The following is a 25,673-nucleotide window of genomic DNA, read 5'->3' as shown; positions in this document are numbered from 1 at the left end:
ACCATAGCCCAGTTCTCCTGGACACAGCTCAAAGCACTCAAAGGTGCTCCTAAAGTAGCAGCTAGATTTCAAGATTTAAAATTCTGTCCTTTCTGTGGGCTGTGGGAGTCCTTGGATTTGTTTTAGAGATCCCTTAGCAAGGAGAGGGGTCTGGATAAACTTTGTGGAGAGCAGGGGTTTGTAGGGATTTGCTGTGCTGGTTTGGTTTGGGGGGAGAGGGTGAGCAGCAAGCAGGGGATTCATTGCTGTGCTGATACAAAGAACGAGAAGAGCTTGAGCAAATTCTCTGTTTTGCTTTGACTTTTTTCTTTCTTTCTTGATCTTGAACTTCTGAAACTGTCGTGTGTGCGTGTCCTGTTCAATACTGAATTCCTATCTCTCACACTTTCAGGTGGGCATTCTAGAAACAACAGTGGAAGCTCTGAGTCCAGTCTTCCCAACATAGCCAGGTCTCTGCTGCTGGTGGATCAGCTCATAGACCTGTAGCAGTGACACAGTAGCAGTTTCTGTAACGTACCCACACCTCCGGTTTCCTTGCCAGAAGAGTTTCCTTCCTTGTGCTTCTTTGGGGCTTTTTTTTTTCTTTTCTTTTTTCTCCTTTAATTAAGAGAAAAATCTGCCAACAGGAGACAGTCACCCACCTCTCTCCCTGTCTTCCCGTGCCCTGGGGAAGGTTCTGGCTCAGTTCTCCAGGTAGCCTGGTGTCTCTCAGGCTGGTAGAGCCCTGTGGGTTCCCTCTGCCCTGTCCCAGGGCCAGGGGAGCACCCTGAGACCCCCCTGGCCCTGCTCAGGGAGCTGGGGCTGCTCTGTGACCCTGCCCCAGCCTCCTGTCCCCGGGCAGGGCGTGAGCAGGGCAGCCCCACCTTGCTTTGGGCTCTGGGCTCTGGTTCTGTTCCCCACGGCTGGGCAGGGGCCAGGGGACAGTGGCAGGGACATCCCTCAGCTGCAGGACACGGGGCAGGAGAGCTGGTGGCCCTGAATTGCTTCAGAGGAGGGGGAAGCCCCGAGCTCCTCCCGGCCATACTCTGGTGGTGGTGCACGTGAAGAGTTTTCCAGCTGCCCCCAGCTCATGGTTTGCTGTTTGACAGTCCTGCTGGGAACAAACTGCACTTCCTGGGGGAGGGAAAACAGAGAAAAGGAAAAAAGAGAGAAAAGGAAAAAGAAAAAACCAGATTGTTAAAGCTGCAGAAATGACCCTAAGTGAAGCGTGACAAGGTTTTGAACCAAATCCATGTGAGTATGGCTGTGACCAGTGTTTCACTGACCTTTTTGGGGTGAAAAGGGCGCTGTGGCAGCAGCAGATGTATTTTCTGTGACTTCTTTTCTGTGTTTGACTGGAAAAAAAGAAACTCCCCTCAACCTACTGTAAATGGTGTATGAAACAAATTGTCCTCCGGCTGTTTGTCTATTTTTAATCCTGGTTTTAGTCAAGCATCTGGTATCTGTTCTGGGTTCTCCATTTTCTCTTGTAACTGCTGTAGTGCACCCCAGTTCAGTATGGAGCCATTGTTTCAGTAGACCAAGATTCCTGTGGGCCTCTCTCCACGCCAGTCTCTGTGACCACGCATGCCCTGGGTTCAGGTGGTTTGAAATCAGTGCTGCTACAACTCGATGGGTTCTCCCTTCTCCTCCCCCCACTGCTTGGTTTGTCCGTAGCTGGATCCGCTCAGCTCGTTCTCCTCGGCTTCCCACCGAGTCTGGAATTTCTATCTCGTGTTTGAAAGCCCTCTCTGAGCAGAAGGACTCTTCCTCTGTAGTGGAATTCTCCCCAGCTTCCTGCTCCCCGTGTTGTGTTTGTAGCTGTATTAGTACCAGTGCAGTTCCCCCGTGCGAAAGTGCGAGCGACTGAATGTGTCTGTGCTGACCTCGCTGGGAAGGGAAGAACCCCACGTTTGTGACTCCTCCTCTCCTCTCTCCATCTCCTCCCCAGCCCAACACTTAGTTTAACAAATTCTGTACATAGAGCTCCCATCGGTTGTGTCTCTACATTACTCTTCTTTTAAAACCTACACTTACTAATAAAAGTATTGCTTACGTGTGTTGTATCATTACATGTGTATACTGCACTTTCCAAGAGAAGCTTTACATGAGAACTATGGAAATGACCTTAGTAAAATTGTGGATAGAACTTTATTATTTTTTTGTTTTATATTCCTAAAGCACAGGCGAGCTGGACTGGAAAACACGAAGATGCTATAGATAGAAAGTTATTGTATAGTCAGATACTGAGATTATATGAAAAGAGAATGGATTTTAAAAAGTAACCATCTACTGTATATTAGAAACAAAGATTTCTGTGAATTAAAGTACTTTTAAAGAATGTTTAAGATTTTAAATCTAATGGCGCTTGTTCAAGGGTTCTGGAAAAAATGACAAATGCACTGGGTTGTTAATAATGCTATTAAATAAGCAGATGTGAATGTTTATTTTATTGCTCTTTCAAGTAGCTGTTCCTGGGTGTGGGTGGAAATCTGATATTTTAGAGATGTCTGTTCCTAGGCCTCCTTCATCAGCAAGTACTCAGCACGTGCTTGCAGAGTGAGTGGAATGGAGAGCTGAGTGGGGATGGGGATTCATTGTAAACTCTCCGTGGACTGTGAGTGTCCCAGTGCTCTGGGTTGGTGCTGCTGCTGCTCAGAACGGAGCATTTGTGTGAGAGCTTCCCCCTGTGTCCCATGGGACACGTTTGGTGTCCCCTGGGGGGCTGACAATCAGTGCTGTGGCTTTGAGGGAGCCAGGGGAGGTGTCCTGGCCCCTCGGGAGGGCTCTGGGCTCAGCAGGTGTTCAGTGCCACCCCAGCAGGGCTGCTCTGCTCTGCCCCTGGCAGTGCCCTCAGGGCTGGAGCTGGCAGTGACTGTTCTGGTGGATCTCCTGGCAGGGTCAAACACAACCACAGCACCTGGAGCAGCTTCCCTTCACCTCAGGGCCGTGCTTTGGGTGCAGGAGCAAGCTCTGGTTTGGGTGGCAGAGGTTCAAAGGAAGGGTTGGAGTTTTGGTGCTGGTTCTTGCTTACCCTGAGGGGCTCAGGCTGGGAAGGGCCCCTGCCTTTGGAAACCTCCTGTTCACCTTCACCCAGATGAGTTCAGTCAGCCTCCTCCTTTCTGACACCATCCACTGTGGTGGGAGCTTCTGTCTCAAAACAGGAGCTGCAGCTCCCTGGCTTTGAACTGTCCAAGTCTTCTCAGGATCCCTTGGGACCTCCCTGGCCAGGGCTTCAGGTGCTGTGCAGTGTTTTGGGGCAGTGGGTGGGAGAGTCCTGGCTTTGTGGCAGATCTGCGTCCTCCTCCAGCCCACCCATCACAGGCCAGGGCAGCCTGAGCCAATCTGTGTGGAGCAAAATCATTTTTAGAGGGAGCTTCTTGTAAAGGAGCAGAAATGGTGCTCTTTGGCCTAAAGGCTGTGCCAAACCACCTTGTTTAAAAATTCACTCTCTGTGCTGGCCCTGGGGAGCCAGGAGGGGCTGGCTGGGCTTCTTCTGGGGGCAGCTCTGTTGTTGGGTTGGGTTTGTTCTGGGGACATTCCTGTTCTGGGGACATTAATCTCCCAGAATGAGGCTGCTCCTGGTGTGCAGGGCTCAGTTCATGAGCTGCTGGCACGTGGGGTGTGGGTTGGTGTGCTAAGCTCCTGCCTGGTGCAGGTGTGCCAGAAGTGCAGCGTTAAATTCCTCATCCTCTGGAACTGAAGGCTCTGGATCTGCCTCCAGGTCTCCCACTGTGAGTGGCTTTGAGCAGGAACACTTGATCCTGCAATTGTGCAGTGCCACAGGTGTCACTGACCTCTGGGCTGTGCTGTTCCTCCCTGCTGGCAGTGCTGGGTGGGGTAGGATTGTTGTTCCATGGCATTGCTTCTAGAAACCTGAACAGTTCTGGGAATGGGAGCACAAGGAAAACCTGCAGAGTGCAAGGAGGGAGGAGTGACAAGGCTTTGACCCCTTTAAAATTCCAAACCAGTAACTCTGCACACTGGTAGCTGTGCTGATCTTTAGCTGCCTGCTCCTGGATGTTGAGTCCTGCCTTGATGAAATCAGGAGTGTTTCCTGGTGGAAGGGGAGCTTTAGACTCCAGGAGTTTCTCTGTCTCCCCCGACCTTTTTTTGGGCTGTGCTCCAGAAGTGAGATCCTCACCATTGTGGTGACTGCTCTGCCTCTTGTTAACAGGGAGTAAATCTTTTCTAGTTTTCCTCTTGGTAATTTCAGTGCTCTGCCACTTCAGGGCACTGTTTTCCTTGGAAGCTGGGGAAACTCTGGGTGCCAGGGCTGTCACCTGGGGTAAAGCTCTTTCAGGTTGCTCTCTGAATACCTGCAGAGTGTGTTGCTGGGGTACTGAGTGATCAGAGGGTTTTAAAGGTTCTCCCTCTTAAAAAGAGCCTGAGTATAGTTTGGAATCTTCTTTAGTGTGTATACCTGACCCTGAAATTAAATATTACATACACTGGTGTGCAGGAGAAAACTGCTGCTGAGCATTTGGTGCCCTTCTCACGTGAGTGGGCAGAGAGAACATCAGAAAAAGGAATTTTTCCCAGAACAGGGCATTCTGCTTCTTGTGCAGTGTCCCCACATTCAGAGCTGTGTGCTGCCAGGCAGATGGGTTTAGATGCTGTCCTCCCTCTCTTCCCCTGTCCCAAATGTTGTGGCTTGTTGGGCACAAGTTAAAAGAAGGTTCCAGCCAGCTGTGCTGTTGTTGTGCAGAGTGGGCCTTGCTGGCCCTGCTCTCCGTGCTGAATGCCTTTTCCCCTGGATCAGGGTGGATCCAGAGGCGTTTCCCTGGCGTGGCAGCTGGTCCTGCTCTGGCTCAGCCTGTGTCTCAGGATGTCCCAGCGACCCCTGGCCAGGGTGGGACCTGCAGCCTCCTGGGAGCTGTGCTGCTCCTGGCATCCCAGAGTGGCCCCTGAGGGAAAACCAGTGTGGAGAGCAGGGGCTGCAGGAGAGAGGGGATTTCTGGGGAGTGACTGGTCCAATGTGCTCATCCCTGCGCTGTCGTTACTTAGCAGTGTGCTGTACCCAGGTGAAGAGTTCCCAATAAATGCTGGTTCTGATGCCTCATGAACGGGTCTGTGTCTTTACTTGTGAGCAGTGATGGAGCAGGGGATGTTTTGTGTCTGTGGTGCCCGAGGGCTGTGACAGGTGTGTAAACATGAACCATTAACCCGGGCAGTTTTCCCTGCGTGAGGTTCTGGCACTGCAGGGTGTGTTGGTCGGTGCCTTGCTGACCCTGGGTACCAACCAGCCTCCTCACCCTCCTCGTTTTTCCTGCAATTCCTGCTGGTTTAGTTTTCATGTGATTTTCTCCTATCCTCTTGCTAACGAGTCCAATGACACTTCTAAAGCTGCCAGTAGTTCTGTGAAGGTAAGAGATCTTCTGTTTTGTCTGTGTGAGTCCTAAGGCAAACCCGGGCTCCTGGTGGCTCTTGAAGCTGGAGAAGGGCAGGACAGCCTCTCCCTGCACTGCCTTGTCATGCCAATGCAGAAACAAGCCAGGTCATTGGAGCTCTGATCCTTGATTTGAAGTCATGCTATGGAGTGTTTAAAAACCATTTGTCCGGCAGTGGTTTAAAAGAATAGCTGCTACTAAAATAACTGCTACTTAGGGTTCTCTAAAAGCTGTAAGCTGACCTTCAGGCTTTGAAATGGGCCTGTTATTTTAGCAGGTTTTGGGGCATCCCCACAAGCAATTCCACATATCTGTGGGCTGGCCCACAGGAAGAGAGCCCAGGCCAAGCAATAGATGTGCTTGGAGAGCAGCAGTGCAGGCTGGAAGGACAGAACTTGTCTGTCTGCTGGAGCTTCCCTCAGGCAGCAGCACTGGGAAGGGAACACTGTGCTGGTGGCTCTTGTCAGGGGTGGGTGGGAGAGAAGCCTGGTGGGATGGTGCTGAGGGTGCTGTGTGTGCCCATGCGTGTGTCAGACATCTCCCATCCTCTCAGCAGTGGTACTCGTGTTGCCAACACTTCCCTGGCATTGTTTTCTCATTGATTTGCCCTCCCTCTCCTGCCCATTTTCCATGCATGGTGGTGGTTTCCATCTGAGCAGCGTGACATTCCTGTGCAATGCACTTTGCTGTGACTGCTGAGCTGGTTCAGTGACTCCCCTCTCTTGTGTTTGCAGGTCTGCAGAGGGATCCGGGCCGGTTCCCAGCCGTGGCTCTCGAGCTCTGTAAAGGAGATGCTGGCACTGATGGACTCACCTTGTACAAGGGTCAGCCCGAGGTGCTGGAGGTGAAAGTGCAGCACAACTCAGAGTCGGAGTACCTGGCCAGAGATGGTCCTTCAAGCAACAGCTCCTTCTACAGCAGCGAAGGAGAGGGGACAGACCACGAGGGAGATATCCTGGACTGCAGCGGCTCCAGGCCTTTACTGATGGATTCGGAAGAGGAGGAGGAGACGTGCAGGTTGTGCCCAGGGTTCCTGCAGCCTGTGCCCAGGCACGAGGCCTCCAAAGAGGATCCCCAGCCCCAGGCCAGGGCAGGGGAGCCGCTGTTCCCGGCCTTCCAGTCGCACCGCGGGGAGGTTTTTAACGAACCCGATGTCTTTGCCACAGCTCCTTTCCGAAGCTCCAGGAAGGTCCCCGATGAAGTGGATGTCTTTACCAAAGCTCCTTTTATCTGTAAGGGCACCGCAGCTCCGCGGCACCCAGAGGAAGCAGATGTGTTTCTGAGAGCCCCTTTCACCAAGAAGAGAAGCGTGGAAGAGCTGACTTCCCACAAGGAGCCGTTCTCAGCGCCCGTTTTCCTGAGCCAAGGGGGCGATGGCCGAGCTCAGCCGATGTTCCCGGGCCTGGACCCCGCAGCACACGGCTCCGTGGCCTCGGTGAGAGCTCCACACCCTTCTGCTGGCTTTGCTCAGCCAGGCAACGTCCACCCCTGCTCCGTGAGAGCCGTGGAGGCCCAGGAGAGCAGCCCTGCCAAGGCAGCGCTGCCGGAGCAGGGCGACGCGCTGGGCTCCGTGGCCAGCAAGCCCTTCCGTCCGCAGTCCCTGTCCAAGTATTCCCGGCACTACGGCCCCGAGGACGGGCTGGGGCTGGAGGCCCAGCCCATAGCTGCTTACAAAGTGGTGTCTCAGACCAACAGGCAGGCCATAGCGGGCTCTGTCCCTCTTGCCCCGCTGTCTGCCAGGACTACGGAGCTGCCCGGCGCGGATCCCTTCGCCTCGGCGCCCTTCCCTTCCAAAGCAGCCAAGCAGAAGCCTTAACGTGCTGGGGGCTGTGCTGCCTGCAGGAGCACCTCGTGAGGACCTCAGACCTCTTAGCTGAACTGAATGACATAGCAATATATACATATATATATATAAAGTAATTATTATTTTTGGTCAGAACTCTATTTGCAGTGATATATAGTTGAACCATTTAAGTTATGTTTGTCCGAATGCCTGGCTCTCAGGATCCTCGTATCCTTTCCAGTTGCTTCTCACCTTCCTCCTCTCACTGTCTTCTCTCCATTTATTTCTTTTTTTTAGATGCTTTTCTCAAACCAACAGTATTCCATATTTTCTGGTCCTGGGTGGAGAAATGCACTACAAGATGAATTAAAAGGTTTATTAATTACAGAGCGAGTCAAGCAGGACTTGCTAATGCTCTGGAAAGGACATGATTTCACAGGTTAAAGGGTTATTGTGACTTTTGCTCTCAGAGATATTCCTGCTGCCCGGCAGCAGTGGCAGCCATGGCTCTGGGTGTGCAGGTGGGTGCTGTGCCCACAGAGCCAGAGCCGTGCTGGGATGTCTGGTGCCAGTCTGGGCAGTGCTGGTGGAGCAGAGCCAGGGCAGCAGCACAGCTTTGCTCGCCCAGGATGGGAACACGAGGCAGTGCTGCTGCCCTGGGGCTGGAGGCAGGGAAGGTGTTGTGAAGCCAGTGAAGCAATCAGGCTGTTACTGTTGCTGGAAAATCAAAGGGTCGTGCAAACAATCAGGCAGAGCTTTCACTTTTACACTTGTATTTCCTGTCTGGTCTATGCCAAAGTGTAGGACCTTGAAATCTGCTTATGGTGAAGGAGAAATGTGTATTTACAGTATTAAAAGTAGACCTTATGGGGACATTTGTGATGTAAACAGCTCCACAACTGTCCTGATGTACCTCATGTGGTGTGACTCAGCAGAGGCCACAGCGCCCTTAGACTGGTTTATACTGGCAGAGAGCTCTGCTCAGAGTCAAGTCTGCCTATTGCTTTCCTCTTGGTTAAGGATGAACCTAAACCAAATCCATTTGCTCTCCTTCTGAAGGGTTGTTTTCTATCCTGTTCCCAAGAGCAGGACTGTGATGACTGAGGCATGGGCTCAGCCTGGCAGAGAAACTGAGGCATTTATCAGGAAAGGCAAACTCTTTTTGTACCCTTCTACAAGATACAGTATTTCCTTAGATGGTAGCTCTCACTACGTCACACACATTGCCACTTCTGTAAGACCAAATCAGCAAGTCAAAGGACTTGATGACTGCAGTGGTTTTGGTTCACCAATTTCACATTTCCCCCACTCTGAGATCTCCTAACCTATGTGCTGATGGGTGTGGTGGGCTTCAGTGCTGGTCAAACACCCAGTGCATTCATTTCCTGCTGTGAGCTTTTTCTAGGTGAGTGTGCAATCCACTGAAAGGGCATTGGACTGGGATTAGGTCATTCTGAACACAATTCAAAATTTAACACATATATATATAAGGCTTCTGGCAGTCTTTTGTGGGGGTACACCCCATCCCTACACTCCCCCTTTTTGGTTTTAACAAGAGGGACTGGAGTGCTTCTCCCACTCTGCTGGGATGTTAAACTCATCGGGCCTCACCCGGGGGAGCAGTGGCTTGCAAAGAAACCCCAACTGCTCTGTGTTCCTTTTCCCTTAATTCAGTTCCCCCCAAATCCCTCCAGCTGCAGGAGACGAGCCGAGTGTTGTGCTGGATGTGGGGGTTGCCTGGAAGGGAGAGGGAAAAGCCTGGCCTGAGGTGCTGGAGCCTTGGGGTGGGAGGGAGAGCACTGGGATGCAGGGAGGGATTGGCTCCCACGAGTTGCTGGTGAGCAGAGACCAGCCGAGCCCAGGCCGGGGGGCTCCTGGAGCCGGGACCCTCCTGCCCTGCGTGGCTGAGCTCGGAGTTCATAAATATTGGTGCATAGTGGTGGTTGTGGGGCTCTCTGCCCTCCATCACCATCTCCTGAGAACAAAATTACTGTAGAGAAGTTCCTGGGTTTCCCTTGAGATGTTTCTTCAGCAAAGCTGATGCTGTTATTATGTTTTGTTGTTTAGTTTTCTGTTTAAATACACACCCGAAAGGTGGTTTTAGTTTTAAATATGTGTTCCCCCAAGTGGGTTGTTGCTGGATAGAGTCAGTGAGAGACACAGAGAACAACTGTGACAGCAAACTGTGAATTCAAGGACAGTGAGTGTGAGGGCCCGGGCAGCAGCCTGTGTCACAGGCACCCTGAGCCAGGAGCTGCCCCTGAGCTCTGGAATCTGCTCAGAAGCTGCTGGAAGGGAGGCCAGGCCTTGGTGCTGTGGGATGAACCCGTGCCACAGGGAGATGCTTTGCTCCTGTGTGAGCCACGGGGGTTCAAGGTGTTACCTCTGCTCGCTGGAGCTTCTCCTTCCTTCTCTTCATTTTTACTTGAAAAATTGCTTCTGAATAATTCAGTGCAGCTTCTGTCAGCGCCGCGTGCAGGTGCCACAGAGCTGATGCTGGAGGAACATCAGCCTGTCCCTTCCTGCTGGGGGAAAGGGAAGGAGCCCTGGGCTGTGCAGGCTCCTCTCCAGCCCCGCTTGGCCCAGGGCAGGCTCAATTTCCAGTTGGCATTTTGGCAGCTTCTCTGTCCTTCAGGCACTTTACACGAAGAGCAGGCTAGCTGTGCCCCAGAGCTCATGGTCCTGCCAGACACATCCAGGGCTTAAACGGTTTTAAATCTCTTCTGGGGGTGGAGGCAGCTCGTTTGTGTCTCTGCATGTGACTCATAAGGTAATGGGACTTCTGGTTATGGCCAGAGAACTCCATTTCAATGCTGTTACTCTAATACCCTTCTCATTTCCAGCTTGTGTTCCTCCTAATCCTGCACCACCACTGCTGCAGCCTCAGCGTGATGAGTTGTAAGTGGAAATTTAATTTCCATACCATCTGAAGCTTACTGTTTTAATGAATGTGGAAGAATCATGCTAATTATTTGCCACACAATCAGTGATCTTAATGAAGTGAGACTTATACAGACTCAATGGGGTGTTTGGAATCAGTTTTCTGAAAAGAACCACTGGTTTCACATCTTTTGTGATGCTGTAGTAAAAGGTGTTCACTGCCCTGGGTCGTCTGGTTATCACCTCCCTGTGACAATCCCGGATTCCTGCTGGGAGAGGGACTGGCTCCTGGTTCTCACCCACTGAATGCACTAAAGTCTGTTCAAAGTGATTAATCAGAGTTCCTGCGTGAGTAAAACAGGCAGGTGGCTCTGTGCTCACTGCCGTGACTGCTGGGGGGGACTGTCCCCGTGTCCCCTGTCCTGCCGCGACCCCGACCCCGTGTGACACAGCAGCAAAACCGGGCGAGATCTGCTTGATTGCTGAGCTCAATCACTCCAAAGTGCTAATCGGTTACTTTAACTCAGCTTCCACCAAAGACTCTTGTGTTGGGGAGTTAAACTTTTGTGGGTTTTTGTTTCTTTCCTCACAGTGTTAAATCAATGCCTTGGAGCACACTGGCAGACCCCCAAGCACTTTTACAGTAGTATGGTGACACTGAAACCCTGCTCCAGCTCTGAAAGACATTCCTGAAACCTGATCAGCTGCATTAGCGTTTCTAGAAATAACCCCCAGCCTGTAGTTTCTGCTGTAGGTGGGTAGATACCCTCACACACCCCAGAAGTCTCCCTCTGGAGCCAGAGGGATAAGGTTGATCAGCGCTCCTGATCCCTCGCCTCCAAAGGGACGCGGTGGGAGGGCAGGGGGCTCGCTCTGGTGTGGGATGCAGCAGGTGGAGCATCCCAAACACCGAGTCTAGTGGTGGAGAAACTCCTTTGTGTCCAGGAGGAGCCGGAGCTGGGGCAGGCCGTGGTCCCCACAGTGACACACGGTGACTCGTGTCCCCCAGTCCCCTCTGCTCCCCCCATGCCTGGCAGACCCCCGGGCTCAAATTTTGCACTCCGTTTGGGATCGTCTGTTCCTGGTAATCATGAAGAAATGTTCCACTTGTAAACTTATGTACATTTTATTAAAACTGTATCTGATGACAAGCACCGTCTCCATTGTGCCTTCCTTCTCCCCTCCCCGTGGAAAATATTTCTGCTGGACACAGGGAATCTGGGTTTTAATGAGTTCTTCCTTCCTGAGTGCTGAACTGGGTTTGGCTGTTTTATCTGGCAGCTGTGAAGTCAAACTGATCTTGCTGCTTTAAGCAGAGGATATTTCAGTTTATATCCAGTTTATATTCCAGAGAGAGCCCTTCCCATGCAGGGCAGGACAGAGCCCTCAGCCCTCGGTCTGTGCTGCTTAAACGTGTTTTATTGGTCTCATTCAGCTGCCAAGACTCTCTTAAGTGCAAAATATTATTTGGGCTTTGCTGCACTTGTTAATTTAATTTCTCTCTTGGCGTAGATATCCACTGAGAGAGATTTTGTGCTGTTCTGTGGCTCTGCACAGCTCCTGACAGGAGGGGACAGCCAGGGGAGGGGACAGGAGAGGGAACGCCTCAGGCTGGGCCGGGGAGGTTCGGGCTGGAAATCGGGAAAATTCCTTCCTGGAAATCGGGAAAATTCCTTCGTGGAAACTGGGGAAATTCCTTCCTGGAAACTGGGGAAATTCCTTCCTGGGAAGGGCTGCCCGGCCCTGGCACAGGCTGCCCCGCGCAGTGCTGGAGTCGCCGTGGCCCCATCCGAGGGGATTGAGCCGCCGTGTGGGTGTGGCACTCGGGCACAGGGTCCGAGGCGGCCCTGGCCGTGGGGGCAGCGGCGCTCGGTGGCCCCGGTAGCCCCGGTCGGAGCCCGTTCCGTCCCGACCGCCGCCGCCATGGCCGTGTCCCCCTCAGGCGCCGCCGCCAGGGGGCGCCGCGGTGCCCGCGCGGCGGCGGGCGCGGCCCCGGGGAGCGCCAAGATGGCGGCGGCGCGGCGGCTCTGCGCGGCGGCCGGGCTGGGCGGGCGGTAGGTGACCGCGGGGCCCGCGGCTCCCGCTGCCCCGGCACGGCTTTTTCCGGGAGGGAGCTCGGCTTATTCCCAGAGGGGGCCCCTCCCGCCCCTTCCCCGCGCGACTGAAAGGGGGCTGCGTCGCAGTTGGCGGCACCGCGACCTCCAGGGCCGCCCCGGGTGCTCCTTGCTCTTCCCCTTCCTTTCTCCACCGCGGACGGGAGTGACGCTTCTTCCTGGCAGGCAGCGAGAGGCTGTTTCTGCTTCTCAGCCCTTTCCAGCCGCGAGCTGGTAGTTCTCCCTGACACGCAGCTCCTGGGAGCTCAGCCCTGTACACCCGGGGAGAACCGTGAGGGGAAATTCCCCTCACACCCGCTCAGGATCTCCTCCAAGGGGTGATTCTACACACACCCGGCTCAGGATCCTGCTCCGAGGGTGATTCTACACACACCCGGCTCATGATCCTGCTCCTAGGGGTGATTCCTCTCACACCCGGCTCAGGATCCTGCTCCTAGGGGTGATTCACTTCACATCTGGCTCAAGATCTGCAGCCGGGTATAATTCCCCTCACATCTGGCTCAAGATCTGCAGCCGGGTATAATTCCCCTCACATCTGGCTCAAGATCTGCACCGAGGGGTGATTCCCCTCACATCTGGCTCAAGATCTGCACCGAGGGGTGATTCCCCACACGCTCAGGACACTGCAGCCGGGTGTAATTCCCCTCACATGTGCTCAGGATGCTGCAATGAGCGGTAATTCTGCATCCCCACGTGTGCACAGGATCAGGCAATGAGGAGCTGTTACACCTTTCCCCCTCCTGTATGTTCAGGACCATGAAATAAGAAGAAATTTCTCCCCCACAACTGGCTCAAGATCAAGCAGTGAGGGGGGATTTAGAGGACCCTGTAGCGCTGAGCACACCTGCTCTGTGCTGAGCAGAAGATATAACGTGTTATAAAATGGGATATAATCATCATTAGCTAAAGGGAGCTTCCAGGGCACCTTCCTTGCACATCCTGTGGTGGTTTCTACCTGCTCCCAAGCCCACAAAAATAAGCAAATAACGCAATTTAGACCTTTTCTGTGTTGGTGTGTCCTGCACTCACGGCAGGGATGTTCATTTCATGAGACAGAGCTTCTCTGCTGTTCCTCGTTTGAGGTGTCTGGGCCTCTGTGCAGTGCCTGTGTTCTGGTTTATGACCCCCAGAGAGAACCAGCCTCTTATTGAGGATGGGATTTACTGAGTTTATCAGTTTTCCTCTTACGTCGCTGATAAGGAGGAGAGGAACTAGGTAATAATTGATCCTTAGTATGTAATAATTAGTCTGTGGTGTGACATTTCCTGATGTTCACTTTGCTTTGAAATACCCTGATGCTGTTGGCTGTGCATTGAGTCACAGAAATCAGATATTCACAGCCTGTTACTCCATCACTCTGTCTTGCTTTTCCTTTTTAATGGTTTTTTTCTCTTTTCCCCGCTGCTCTCTCCCCTTTACCTTCACACCACCCCAGGTGTGTCTTGCTGAGTCCTGGAGCAGCTAAAAGCATCTGTACTGCTCTCTCTTTGGGACAGTGCCAATGTGGAATTTGGAAATTGTTAGTAAAGGTATTTTTCTCTAGGTTCTGTCACATGCTGTTAAAAGATCATCATCTGACAACTCGCCAGCCTTTCCACCAGCTTCTTCAGAAGAAACCACCTCTTCCATCTGCAGCATGGCATCGTGCAGGTAAGTACCAGTGAGAAATGAACAGAGGAGCACATTGTGGGTTCTTATGTCCCGTGGTAATGCTGAAAGCTTGCTTTTTAGTAAACAAAAGTTAGCAAAAGAAGCTAAGCCAAGGTTCCTTTTATCCTGCTGTCTCCTGTGAGGTGACATGCCTGTGTTCAGCAGTGTTCCCATGCTCTGGGATCACCCTGGGCTTGCTGAGTAATCAGGACTTGACTTCCATTTAAGCTCCTTAGGTTTGCTTATATTACTTTTCTTCTTTGTTTTTGTCTTTGCAGTGAGAGGCATGTTTATTCAAACCCAGGACACACCAAATCCAAATAGCTTGAAGTTTATTCCAGGAAGGGAAGTGCTGGGGTCGAGGACTATGGAGTTTTCCACACCAGCTGCAGCCTATTGCTCCCCTTTAGCAAGGTATTATTATTCCCGTTTAAATAGAGTTTGGAATAAAAATTTCCAAAGAATTAACAGACACTCCCTGGAGGAGAGGGAGGGAAGAGAATTACTTGATTATTTCAGATGGTTTGGTGCACTTCCATAATTCCATGGTTTAAGTCTTTTCAAAATCCAGTTGATTTAGCAATACAAATGCTCAGTGCATGTACAACTGTTTCATGTGTAGAAATTCTTCCAAGTGGGTATTGTGGAATCACTTTTATCATTTTCCATTACACATACTTTTGTGGTGAGATTTCTGATTGTTTCATTCATTGCATTTTTGATGTTTTCCAGTCTTCCAAGAGAATATATTTTCTTCCCCTGTAATTACAAAAAACACTCTTACAGCCTTATGCTGTATTTACCTCCAAGTTCACCGCAGTTTAATTTTTTTCTCTGTAGATTAAATTGTTGGGTTAACCATATTGCTAATTGTTAAAACTAAAGCTCAGTCTGTAAATCTGGGACAAACGTTTTTGCCCATTTTCCCCCCCTTGTGTCCCTGACAGACAGTTATTCCGGATTGAAGGGGTGAAAAGTGTTTTCTTTGGGCCAGACTTCATCACAATCACCAAGGTAAGAGAGCAGGGATTCAGCTGGGCTCAGAGATGGGCTGTGGGGAGTGGCCACAGAGCAGATCCTGGCAGGCCCACTGGAGTTCCAGAGAAGTGCCCACAAGTGCCTTTAATATAAAACAAAATAAGTTCAGGGAATGATAAACTGGTAAATTGACAATCTTGAGTCTCTGAAAGAGTTGATAAAAATATCTGTCAAATAGTAACGTATTTTGGAGACTTTCACACCTTCTTAGCTAATATTTTAAAAGCACTTGCTTGGCTTGCAGACAAGGAGAGCCTTCTTTGGCTGCCACAGTCTGAGTCTGACTAAATGTCTGTGGCAAAGCTGGGCTTGAGAGAACATAAAGTCCAGTCTGTGCATCACCTGGGAGAGTCTGTGGTGGCATTTTTAATGTGAGAATCCCTGGGCAACATAGCAGCAGCAGGCAGGTACTCTTCTTCATTCTTTTTCCTTCCCCTCTTCTGATTCTCACAGGAGAGTGAAGACCTGGACTGGAACTTACTGAAACCTGATATTTATGCAACCATAATGGATTTCTTTGCCTCTGGCTTACCTGTAGTCACTGATGAGGCACCCAGGACAGACACAGGTAAATCAAATCTTCAGGGGAGGCCAAGTCTGCCTTTGGGTTCAGCTTTTGTGACATGCAGAAGAGCCTCCACTTCCCCCTCAGAAAAGCATGCAGGAGAATTTAAATTTAAACCCTTGTAAGGTGACCACAGGCAGGATTTTGCAGCCTGCAGTTCTCTCAGTGTTCTGACTTGCACATTTTGCTTTTCCCAAGCTGCTTCAGAAGAAGATGATGAAGTTGTACTGATGATTAAGGAGCTGCTGGATACAAGAATCAGGTAGTTCACACTCCAAAGGAAGATCTCCTGGAAAATCCTGGCCCTCAGCAGGTTTTGGCCTTGCACTCTGCTGTGATTTTATTGGTGCTTTCGCAGAGCTTGAATTTAGAAGCTGGTGGTGGCTAATGAAGTCTCAAGAGTGGCTGTGGATCGTGTTGTTTGCCTGAAGAGTATTTTGGTGCTCATTAATTGCCTTCCAAAGTGAGCTGAAAGCAAAAGCAACTTGACATTTGAGGTGCAGGGGAAGATGTCTGATGTGCCTGAGGTATCTGATGGTGACATCTTCCCCAGCTCACAAACTGCAGGAACCAGAAACTTTTTTTTTTTTTAAGAAGCAGCTGCATTTAAACTGATATCACGTTATTTACAAATTTATCTCAGAGCAGACACATGGTGCTGGTTAATTTTCCTGAAAAAGCAAGAAAAGCAGAAATAAGCTGGAACATCTTTCCCAAACATTTGCACTAAGTGCTGAAACCAGAAGCCAAGTAGTGTTGTATAAAGCTGTGACAGAAATGCCCATGCTCCTGCTGGCTGCCTGCATGTTTAGTGTCAGTCCTTGATCTCCCAGGCCCCTTTTATATTTCTGCCTAAAATTCTGTTTTTCCCACCTTTTAATTTCTTTCATTTCCTCCCCCTGTACCCATCAGTGCACCAAGAAGCTGTTGATGAGAATATCAGCAGTGGTGTATCTTCCTTCATTTTCTAGCAGGGTATTCTCAGAAATTATCCATCAGCCAGGCTACACATAGAGCATTTATTGTCCAGCAGATCAAAATTAAATGCAGAGGAGTTGTCAGAAGGTGCAGGATGGGGGGAATGTACATCTGAAAGGTCCTGTAGTGTGTCAAAAAGTTAATTCAAGTAAGAAAAATGGAATTTTAAATCATGATCTTTGGCTTTCTGGAATGGAGATAATTTGCTGTGGTGAGTTTATAAATGTGTCAGGTTCACAGATTTTTCTGTGAGGACTGTAGCTCTCAGAGAGTTATTTTGGAAATCAGTATAAAGAGCTTCTGTTAGAGTAACTTGATGGTTTCAACTTGGTCTGGAAAAATGTTGCTATGGGGACAGAGCTACAGTTCTGGGCATTTGTGGCTGGCAGAGGGAGAGCAGGCTGCAGAAATGCTCGTGGCTCTGGGGTGAGCTTATCAGGAGCTGGTTCCTTCACCCCCGAGCAGGATTAACCTTTTATAGTTGGGGCTATTTTCTGTCCTGCATAAATTGTGCAGAACTGCATTTTTATTTCCGGAAGCAGGGCTCCTTATCACAGGTGACAGCTGTGCTGCACCCTGGGGGACACGCCCCTGAGGTGTTTGTTGGCAGCACCTGAGGCAAAGATTGCCTCCAGGCAAGGCAGGCTGAGCTCTGCCCAGGGTGTTCACTCTAGCCTAACATCTCAGTGCCTGCAGAAAAGGTTTCTGGCTTGGATAGTCCAGCACAGCAGGGCTTGTTGGAAATGTGAACCAGGTGGTTGTAGAGAAATAGTGACTAAACCCCTCTGTCTTCCCAGTTATTGTAAATATTAGATACTGCTTTCCTGAGGGGTTCTGGAAGGATCCCTGTTTCAGCCCCACAAGCCTGAAGTGCAGTGTTGTGTTCCCTCAGGCCCACAGTGCAGGAGGACGGCGGTGATGTCATTTACAAAGGCTTTGAGGATGGCATAGTGCAGCTGAAGCTGCAGGGCTCCTGCACCAGCTGCCCCAGCTCCATCATCACCCTCAAGAGCGGGATACAGAACATGCTCCAGTTCTACATCCCTGAGGTGGAAGGCGTTGAGCAGGTGGGTTGGGAGACATCACTGGGGTTTTCTTTCAGTGGAAAAGGAGCTCTTTGTCCCTTTCCAGCAGGCTGGGGGCAGGCTGGCAGTTAGGGACCCAGGGCTGTGTGGATACAGGTTTTCCAAGTCAGCTGCAGAGCCCAGAGCTGGACACGCTCGCTGATACCTTTGTGCTTTGGTGCTTGATGTGATAAAAAGCAATGAGCTTTGTCCCCTGAAATGCAGATTCTTTGGCTTTCTTATCAAATAGCTGATCTCTGGAGCCATTGTTTTGTGGCCTTTGTGGTAGCTTGACCAGCTCCTATAATTAAAACTCATTTCCTCCTGGCATTTTGGATTGCCAGTTTTTCTTACCTTCCTCCTGAGCCCGTTGTTGTTCAGTGGTGTGGAATAACTGCTGTTCTCCTTGGGCCCAGCAGGGATTTAATGTAATAAATCCTGCAGGACTGAGAGCTTAACCTGTTTATCTGAACTACTCCTGGGTTTGATTTCAGGTTGTTGACGACGATGATGACGTGGAGAAAGAAGCAAATTCTACCTGAGCTTCGTCATCTGTGGCCAAATAAACACTTACCTCCTGCTGTATGTAAACCATCTTTGTGCTGAGGAACTACCAAATCTGCCTTGTCAGAAAAACAGTTGTAGCTACTCTGATAATGCACCATCAGTTCAAGCAGTTCACCCACTAATTTATTAAATGCCCTGGATTACAAAAAGATTCTTCTGCTATGTCTTGAGAAGGAAATGGTGGGCTCAGAAAACAGTGATGTGTTTATTGTTTTTTCATACAGAAACTTCAATACTGAAAAAAAGAGAAGGCAGAAGTTCCTTGGCTTTTTTGTGCAATAGCAATATTAAATGTTTATTCCCCCAACTTGTGGGACTGACAGGACTCTCTGCCCTTACTCTGTAAATGGGAGCTTCAGGAATGTTAATTTTATCAAGTGTTGTTAAAAAGCTGCTGATTCCTATCAAATTTTTGTGTGTGAAAGATAACCTGTAATATCAACTGTTCATTTTGGGGGCTGTAACACTGCCATGGCTTTGTGGAAAGTTACCTCCTTGCTCATTACCACTGTGCAAACCATAGCAACAGAAACAAAAAAGGTTTGTTATAAAAATCATACCTTCTAAAGCAAATGTTAGAAAAGAATGATCCTTATCAGCTTCAGCAAGTAGACTAATGAGCTCATTTAGCAGTAAAATCCTTCAGCCACCATGCAATGCAGCTTTCTCAGCACCGGGAGGAAGGTGCAGGGGAGGAGGGCCTGTGTTTGTGTTTGCTCCTGCCACATCCTGTTTGCCGTGTACGTGGCAGAGCGGGGCTCCTCCAGTCCTGCACGCGTGGCACAGAAGTGTTTGCTGTTCTGACGCTGGAACACATCCGTGGGGCTTTGCAAGGAGCTCTGTTTACTTTGTGTGTGGGGATGGTTTCTTCCTGGTGCCTGGCTGTGTGACCAGGAATTCTGTTCCTTCTCTGTGCTGCCACCACGGAGCTGAGTTTGTGCTCCTCCTTTGGCTTGAGAGCCTCTGCTGTGTTCCCCTCTTTCCTGCCTTGCCAGTGTCATTATTCCACTGATAAAGTCCTTAAACAGGATCAGTTCAGCTGGTGGAGAATCTCCTCTGTAGCACCAAGTCAGCATGTGGTAACCATAAACTGCCTATTACTTGGTGAAAATTAATATTTTAGCTAGATACTTCTTCAGGTTTCAATAATAACCCACAGTTGTATGAATCTGGAAATCGGTGTGAAATTACCACGTTTTCTTAGAGTCTCTGGTGAAGTACTCGGTGGTACTGATGACAGAATTCCCTGCTGCAGGGCAGGGAAGGGAAGCCCGGGGCAGGGTGAGCTCGGAGGGGAGCAGCGCTGCCCGCAGGGTGTGCGTTCCTGCCCCTCGCACCTTCCCAGGGCTCAGCGCTTCCCCGCACCTGGGAGATGGGCTCCCACTGCAGCGGGGCGCTCGGCTGCCGGCTGGAAATGGGGTGTGGGGTCAGTCTCTCAGTGCCGAGGGTTTGGGGCGCTGAGAGCGCTGCCCTGCAGGGCCGCATCCCCGCCGCGCTGGTCCCGGTGTGTCCTCGCTGTGGAACAAAGCCCGGGAGGCGGCTGTGGGCTGGCTGCAGGCTTCTCATGTTCCTGAGATCCGCTGACCTTCTCTCTGCTCTGTGCCCAGCCAGGTTCTGGCAGCAAGCTAAAAATACGGTTCTTTTATGTGTCCTGACGTTGCGGGTTGTTTTCTGTGCTTTTTAAGGAAATAGTTCTTTGTTGACATTTTAGTGCAATATAAAGTTGAATGAATGGCATTTCTCTTAAGGCATTGCTCTCTCTTGTAGCCTTAGGCTTTTAATAAGTTTCCAGGCAGGGTTTGATGGGGGTGGCTGCAGACAGACAGACAGCACCACTGAGCTCTCCAGCTGCACGGATGTCACGCCTTGGTCAGTTGCGCCTGTCCCAGTTTGCTTTGCAGATTCATCTTAATGGTTTCTTTTTCTTGCCTGTGAATGGGTGCTGTTGTAGAGCAGGATTAGGGAAGGATGCAGCCCGTGTCACGGGCTCGGGGAGCCTGACGGGGCCGCTTGTTCCCTGCCCTAGCCCGGAGCAGCCTCGGTTGTCACCCGGCGATCTCCAGACGCTGAGTGCTGCCGGAGCGCCCGGGGGTGATCCCGTGGGTGCTGCTCCTGCCTGGCGTCAGTGGGAATTACCGGGGGAAACACCTCCCCTCCGCTGTCCGGGGCTGCGAAATACCGGGAAGGGTCTGGGCAAGGGGGTACCCCGGTCTGGCGTTGGGAATTACCGGGAAGGGTCCGGGAACGGTCTCCCCCCGGCCGGGTCAGGGGGCTGGGAATCACCGGGTCGCTCGGGGAGCGGGCCCATGCCCGTGTGCCGGGGGTGTTTCCGCCGCCCGTCCCCCTCTGCCCGCCCGGCCCCGCGGCGGACGCGGCCCCGGCAGCGGCTGCCACGTCCCGGGGCGGGCGGGCGGCGCGGCCAATGGCGGGCGCGGCCGGGGCGGGGCGGGCCGGGGCCTGCGCCGGGCCTGGCGCGAGGGGCGCGGCCCCGGCGGCACAGACAGCGCGGCTGCGGACCGGGACGCACCATGTGCGGTGAGCACCGGGCCGGGGGCACGGCGGGGCCCGGCCCGACCCCGGCCCGGCGGGAGGAGCCGCCCGCAGGGCGCTGTGAGGCCGCGGCCGGGTGGGGATGGAGGGCGCGGCCAGCCCGGCTGAGGCGAGAGGCGGCCCGGCCCCGTTATCCCGAGAGCGGGGGGCGGCTCGCACCGTGCCGGTGATTCAAAGGGCCGGTTGTCGGCGGGCCGCGGGGATGCGCGGCGGACAAAGGGCCGGGCGCTGTGCCGGTGGGGCCGGCCCGGGCACACCGGGGGGATCCCGGCGGGCACGGCCCGGCACGGCACGGCACGGCCCGGCCGGGGGAAGGGGCGCTCCGGGGGCGCTGCCAGCCGCGGCTCTGCTGCGCTCGGGGGCACCGCTCCCGCCCGGTGCCGCTGGGGTTTGTAGGCGTTGCTGCTCGGATAATTTGTTCCCCGCAGGTCGGTCCGGGCTGGCCCGGTGTGGGACGGAGGGGCCGTGGGTCCGGCCTGGCCCGGCTGTGCCCGGGGGGAGCTCGGGCCAGGGCCGGCTCTGGTCCTGGTTCTGGTTCTCCTCTCCTTCCACTCCGCTTCCCATGGCAATGCAGCCACCCAGCCCATCCCTCACACACAGGAATGTCATTTGTCATTTATCCCTTTCCTATCCCGTTGTCTTCCTGTTTTTCCATGGAAATGTATGCAACAGCAATCTCTTGGATTTTCCTATTTTCTTTCCACACTGCCTTCTTTTTTTCCCCTATAATTTTGTGTGCAAAATTATGCTCTCAGTGAGACTGTGGGTTTTACACTTAATGTGCAAGTTGCCATTTCTCTCATTGTTTTTGTGGGATGGAACCGGTGTTGCCTTCAAGCTGTCAAGCTGTGGAGAATCAGAGACTCATACCTCAGCTCACATTTAACACCGTGTTAATTCGTGTTGGAAGTACAAAGCGGAGCAAAGCTAAGAATAGAAAGGATAATTATTATTATAAATAGCTTGCTGCAAGAATAGGGGTGGTTTTGGTGCCTCCGGCTTGCCGTATTTGAGGTCCAGCCTTTGAAATGTGCAATATTTACATTCTGCTCTTTGTCTTTAATGCCGTGAAGCACAGGGCAGTTCCTCAGCTGTGCTCAGGATTTGAGGTGTTTCCTCCCTTTTTGATACAAGTGAAGTTCTTCTTGGATATTGAAACATTTTACGGGAAGAGTGAGAAAAGCCCCGGGGATTGTTGTCTCTGTTGCTGAGGGTTGCTCTGGTTTGTATCCTGGAGTGAGAGGGCTGCTGGTTTGTCTGGAGCAGGGTCTGATTTCCCAGGATGTGGCAGCTGCAGCGCCTCAAACACAACATTTCTGTCATGTAATTGAGGCTGGAGATGGACAAACCTGGGCAAACCTGGCTTTATCCTGCCACGGGTGCCCACCTGCCTTCAGAGTTTGATCCAATTCATGCCCAAAGGTCAAGATGAGTTTTAAAAGAAACAAATGTGACAATTGTGTTGTTGTTACCTGAGTTCTCAGACGCCTCAGTCTGTGACACTGAAGGGATTCCAGCTTCCAGACTGGAATTATCAACCCAGTGTTTTCAGCCTGGTGTTCAGGTTTGTCACCTTAAAAATCTGATGGGCCGGTGCTGCTGGACAGGTAAAGGAAAGGAGCCTCCAGGTCCTTGGTACCTGCTGTGAACAGTGTTTGGATGTGCTGGGGTTTGTTTCTAACAGTGAAGAGCAAGGTTTGTCCTTGGTTGTGTGTTACACACCTGCAGTTTGAGTGCCTGGCCAGGTGTGAGCTGGGTGTGCTTTGGTCCGAGTGCCTCGATGGCCTCTGTGAGACACTTCAGGAAACTGGTTTTTCAGGGCTGCTCTGTAAATCAGTAAACCTGTCATCTGCTCTGGCTGGATTTGATGAGCAAAGGGGGTGGCAGAGCTGGGGCCTGGGGTGGCAGAGTTCAGGTCTGGCTTTACTAGTGATTCCTGAAATAAAAATGGGCGTAGGAAAACTCGAGTTTCTAGTTCTGGGGGTGCATGTACACCACTGGGGACATTCAGCCCTTCCTCTTCTGTTCCCCCTGGCTGTGCCTGGTGTCTGCCTTGAGGAGGAGCATGGAGCTGTGGCCCAGAGTGACTCCTGCAATTGCTGCTCTGCTTGTTTACTCTGCCCTTTCTAGCTGGAGGGGGAGCGTGGGCAGCGAGAGAAGTGTCCAGTGGACAAATGTGGATCCCCACTGGGTGGATGTTTTTCTGGTTTTGCTTCTTCCCCAGCCTGGAGGTGATGAATTGAGTGTCAGCTCTCCCCTGTGCAGCTCCCAGACATAACAGGGAGCTTGGCCTGACCTTGTGCTCCTCAGACTGGGCAGAAAAAGGGATCTTTTGGGACTCCAGGAGCTCCTCCAGCAGGGCTGAGCAGCAGCTCTGGGATAAAGGATCCCTTGGAATCCCCAGGGATAACAAGGTCTATGGAAATGAGTTAACAGTAATAGGAAAAGGAATTTGGAAGTAAACCCAGCCTGAAGGCTTTTCTGCTTTTGTAGGGAAGGGATTGCAAGAGGCAATTCCCTCATGGATCTCAGTCATTTGCCTGGAAGGGGTAAAGGCATTTCATTTGTCTGGGAATGTGAAATAAAAAAACTGAGCCCCCAAAAAGTTCATGAGGAAAATAAAGTTCTCAGAAGAAGTTTTGTGACTGTCAGCTACAGAAATCAATAATGCCCATTTGTTGGAAATGTTATTCTGTTAAAATGACCAACTCTTTATAGGGAATTCTTTACTTAGCCAAAGGCCTAGGATTTGTGCTGAGAGTTAAAAATCAGCTCTGTGAGAGAGCTGAGTGTCAGAACCAGCAGATGACTGTTCTGGTGGTTCCCCAGGTGGGGTGTTCAAGGCAAACCTGCAAGAAAGGAGATGCTTTATATTCCAGATGATTGTTCAAGGGATTTCACCAGAGAGAAATTATTCCTGTGGATCTCAGCGTGGTTCAAGAGCTGCCTGAGGAGCTGCCATGCTTTGAGCTGCTCCTCCCAGTCCACACATGCAAAGTCCTGTGTGGGGTCAGCAGCTGAAATGTTGTATTGTGTGTGAAGTGTCACTGCTGCTCTAATTCTGAGTTGCACTGGGGTCGAGTCCTGAGTTTGTCAGTGTGTTCCAGCCAGGGGAGCTGTGTTTCTGCCAGCTGGGGATTCCTGCACACCTTGCTGCTCCCTCTCCTCTGCCAGCTGGGGATTCCTGCACACCTTGCTGCTCCCTCTCCTCTGCCAGCTGGGGATTCACCTTTGCAGAGCTGGAGGAGAAGGAAGTTCCCAGGGCTGGGTTTCTGTGTCACGTGTGTGTCACCTCCAGCAGTGCCAGCTCAGAGTGATTAAGTGTCACTGGAGATCCTGGTTCTCTGCAGTGCTTCCTCTTGCTGCTTCTGCAGTGTCACAGGGGCAGGTGTGGAAAGCAGTGCCTGGAAAAGTGTCTGAATGTGCAAAACTGAAAGCAAAACTCCTCTTTGGGGTCTGCTGGGGACCCAAAACTCAGGTCTGGGGAATGTTCTGCTCCAAGTTTGTGCATCTTCAGCACCTGGCATCCAGGCTGGTGGTGCACAGCTCCTTGGAATTCCACCCAAACTGAGTAATTTCAAAGAGCTGTCACTCTGAGGGAGAAGTTGTCGCTCCTGGAGGGCTCCTGGCAAAGCTCTGTGCTCTTGGTGTCTTCTTATGCCTTGGTTGATTTGAATGTCAGCTCAGGGAGGGGAGAGCAAGGCTTGAGCAGGGCTCTGTGGCTCTGGGGTGTGACAAAGGCCTTTTCTAAACTGGGAGGTGCATTTGGGAGCTGTACTTAAAGTTAGGAGTGGTTACAAGGTGTGATTGCTCAGATGGGAATGATCCAGTAGCTAAGAGACAGAGAAAATGCTGTTTTCTACTGGGGGATTCCAACTTTCCCCAGCTGTGAAGTATTACATCATTACAGGATGTTTGGAAAGGGGAACATTAAACACATTTGTAAATATTTCCAATAAATGAAATTTATTTACACATAGTTCGTGGTGATAAGTATCACAAATGGGTGATAAGCCTTCAATTTTTGGATATTAGCCTGCAGGTTAGTAAGTCATCCATTTAGGAAGACTTGTGTTCTTTTACAGGAGCCTTATGGTCTCACTTTTTACTTTAATGGTGCGTCATTTATGCATATTCTATTTTTATTTCATTTTTTCCTGTTTTCTCCAAGGTGAATTTTAAACATCCCAGTCTTACTTGCCTTCTCATTTGTAAAATGTGTTGCTCACAGATGAGTTCTTAGAATTCGATTTTCCCAGTGGCATCTCCATTATCACTCTCACTATTTTCCTCTCAGGATCTGAAAGCTGAAGTGAATCAAAACTGAACCTCCCAGGGTCTGGTTTTTGGAGGAGCATGTCCATATTCCACAGCATTGAGGCTGTATCTGTGTTTCTGCTGGTTTCCTTGGGTGTTTTCCAAGAAGCACTGAATTCCTTGGGTTGGTTTTTTTGGGAGGTTTGGGGCTTTTTCGTGGCATTCTTAGCCTTGGATTCAGTTCTTTTTCCCCAGGCCTCATGAATGATATTGATAGAACTGTGCTGTAATTAATAGCTGTTTTCAGTGCCAGGCTGGCTCCTTCCTGGATGGGTGCTCAGTGTTTGTTTGCAGTGCAGGCAGGGATGAACACTCTGCTTTTCTGCCTTTCCTCTCCTCCAGCTGGGCCACCCTCCCTGTGGGGAGGCCACTGCCACTTTGTGCCCCGTGTGCTGTGCACTGCCAGCATTTGGGATCTGGGACAAGGAGCAGAGTTTGGGCTGCTGGCTGGGTTTTTTTTAGTGCAGGTGTGACTGAGCTTGCTGAAATCTGCAGAGAAAACAACGTCTGAAGTCACTGTCTGGTTTGGGCTCAGATTTAACACAGGTGTCCAAAGCCAGCCCTGTGGAGGGAGGCACATTTTGGTTCAGAACAAGCTGCAGTCCTTGTGCCAGAAGCCCTCCTGTGCTTGTGGGGCATTCCCTGGCACCCTGGCATCCCATGGGCATGGAGCATTCCCTGGCACCCTGGCATCCCATGGGCATGGAGCATTCCCTGGCACCCTGGAATCCCATGGGCATGGAGCATTCCCTGGCACCCTGGCATCCCATGGGCATGGAGCATTCCCTGGCACCCTGG

General features: G+C 51.3%; 3 protein-coding genes across 19 annotated transcripts in view; all 3 read left to right on the top strand.

The window, feature by feature from the left end:
• AAK1 (AP2 associated kinase 1) overlaps window positions 1–11,183 on the top strand; it is a 58,366-nt gene extending 47,183 nt beyond the window's left edge. For 10 of the 13 annotated variants that reach the window (XM_059870680.1, XM_059870681.1, XM_059870682.1 and 7 more), the window contains one exon: window positions 6,104–11,183. In XM_059870680.1, coding sequence (XP_059726663.1) covers window positions 6,104–7,185 — 1,082 coding nt within the window. In that variant the 3' untranslated portion in view covers window positions 7,186–11,183. Of the gene's footprint in view, window positions 1–391; window positions 2,427–6,103 lie in introns of those variants that run through there. The other 3 variants (XM_059870690.1, XM_059870691.1, XM_059870692.1) reach the window with 1 other exon arrangement.
• An 833-nt stretch (window positions 11,184–12,016) lies between these two features.
• Window positions 12,017–19,043, top strand: NFU1 (NFU1 iron-sulfur cluster scaffold). 4 transcript variants are annotated; one of them, XM_059870332.1, is made up of 8 exons: window positions 12,017–12,086; window positions 13,690–13,796; window positions 14,075–14,210; window positions 14,744–14,810; window positions 15,288–15,402; window positions 15,598–15,661; window positions 17,270–17,444; window positions 17,936–19,043. In XM_059870332.1, the coding sequence occupies exons 1-8, from the start codon at window positions 12,040–12,042 to the stop codon at window positions 17,981–17,983; spliced, it is 759 nt and encodes a 252-aa protein (XP_059726315.1). In that variant the 5' UTR covers window positions 12,017–12,039; the 3' UTR covers window positions 17,984–19,043. The 4 variants fall into 4 exon arrangements, with proteins under 4 accessions (XP_059726315.1, XP_059726316.1, XP_059726314.1 ...); XM_059870333.1 differs by lacking the exon at window positions 12,017–12,086 and adding an exon at window positions 12,781–12,821; XM_059870331.1 differs by lacking the exon at window positions 12,017–12,086 and adding an exon at window positions 12,891–13,361.
• Window positions 19,044–19,747: 704 nt separating this feature from the next.
• Window positions 19,748–25,673, top strand: part of GFPT1 (glutamine--fructose-6-phosphate transaminase 1) — a 30,290-nt gene continuing 24,364 nt past the window's right edge. Inside the window, exon 1 of one of the 2 annotated variants that reach the window (XM_059870329.1) lies at window positions 19,748–19,877. In XM_059870329.1, coding sequence (XP_059726312.1) covers window positions 19,811–19,877 — 67 coding nt within the window. In that variant the 5' untranslated portion in view covers window positions 19,748–19,810. Of the gene's footprint in view, window positions 19,878–20,455; window positions 20,544–25,673 lie in introns of those variants that run through there. The other variant, XM_059870330.1, reaches the window with a different exon arrangement.

This window comes from Haemorhous mexicanus, chromosome 30, assembly GCF_027477595.1.
Source record: "Haemorhous mexicanus isolate bHaeMex1 chromosome 30, bHaeMex1.pri, whole genome shotgun sequence".
In the NCBI taxonomy this organism is placed as follows: domain Eukaryota; kingdom Metazoa; phylum Chordata; class Aves; order Passeriformes; family Fringillidae; genus Haemorhous; species Haemorhous mexicanus.
This window is presented reverse-complemented; position numbering and strand designations above follow the sequence as displayed.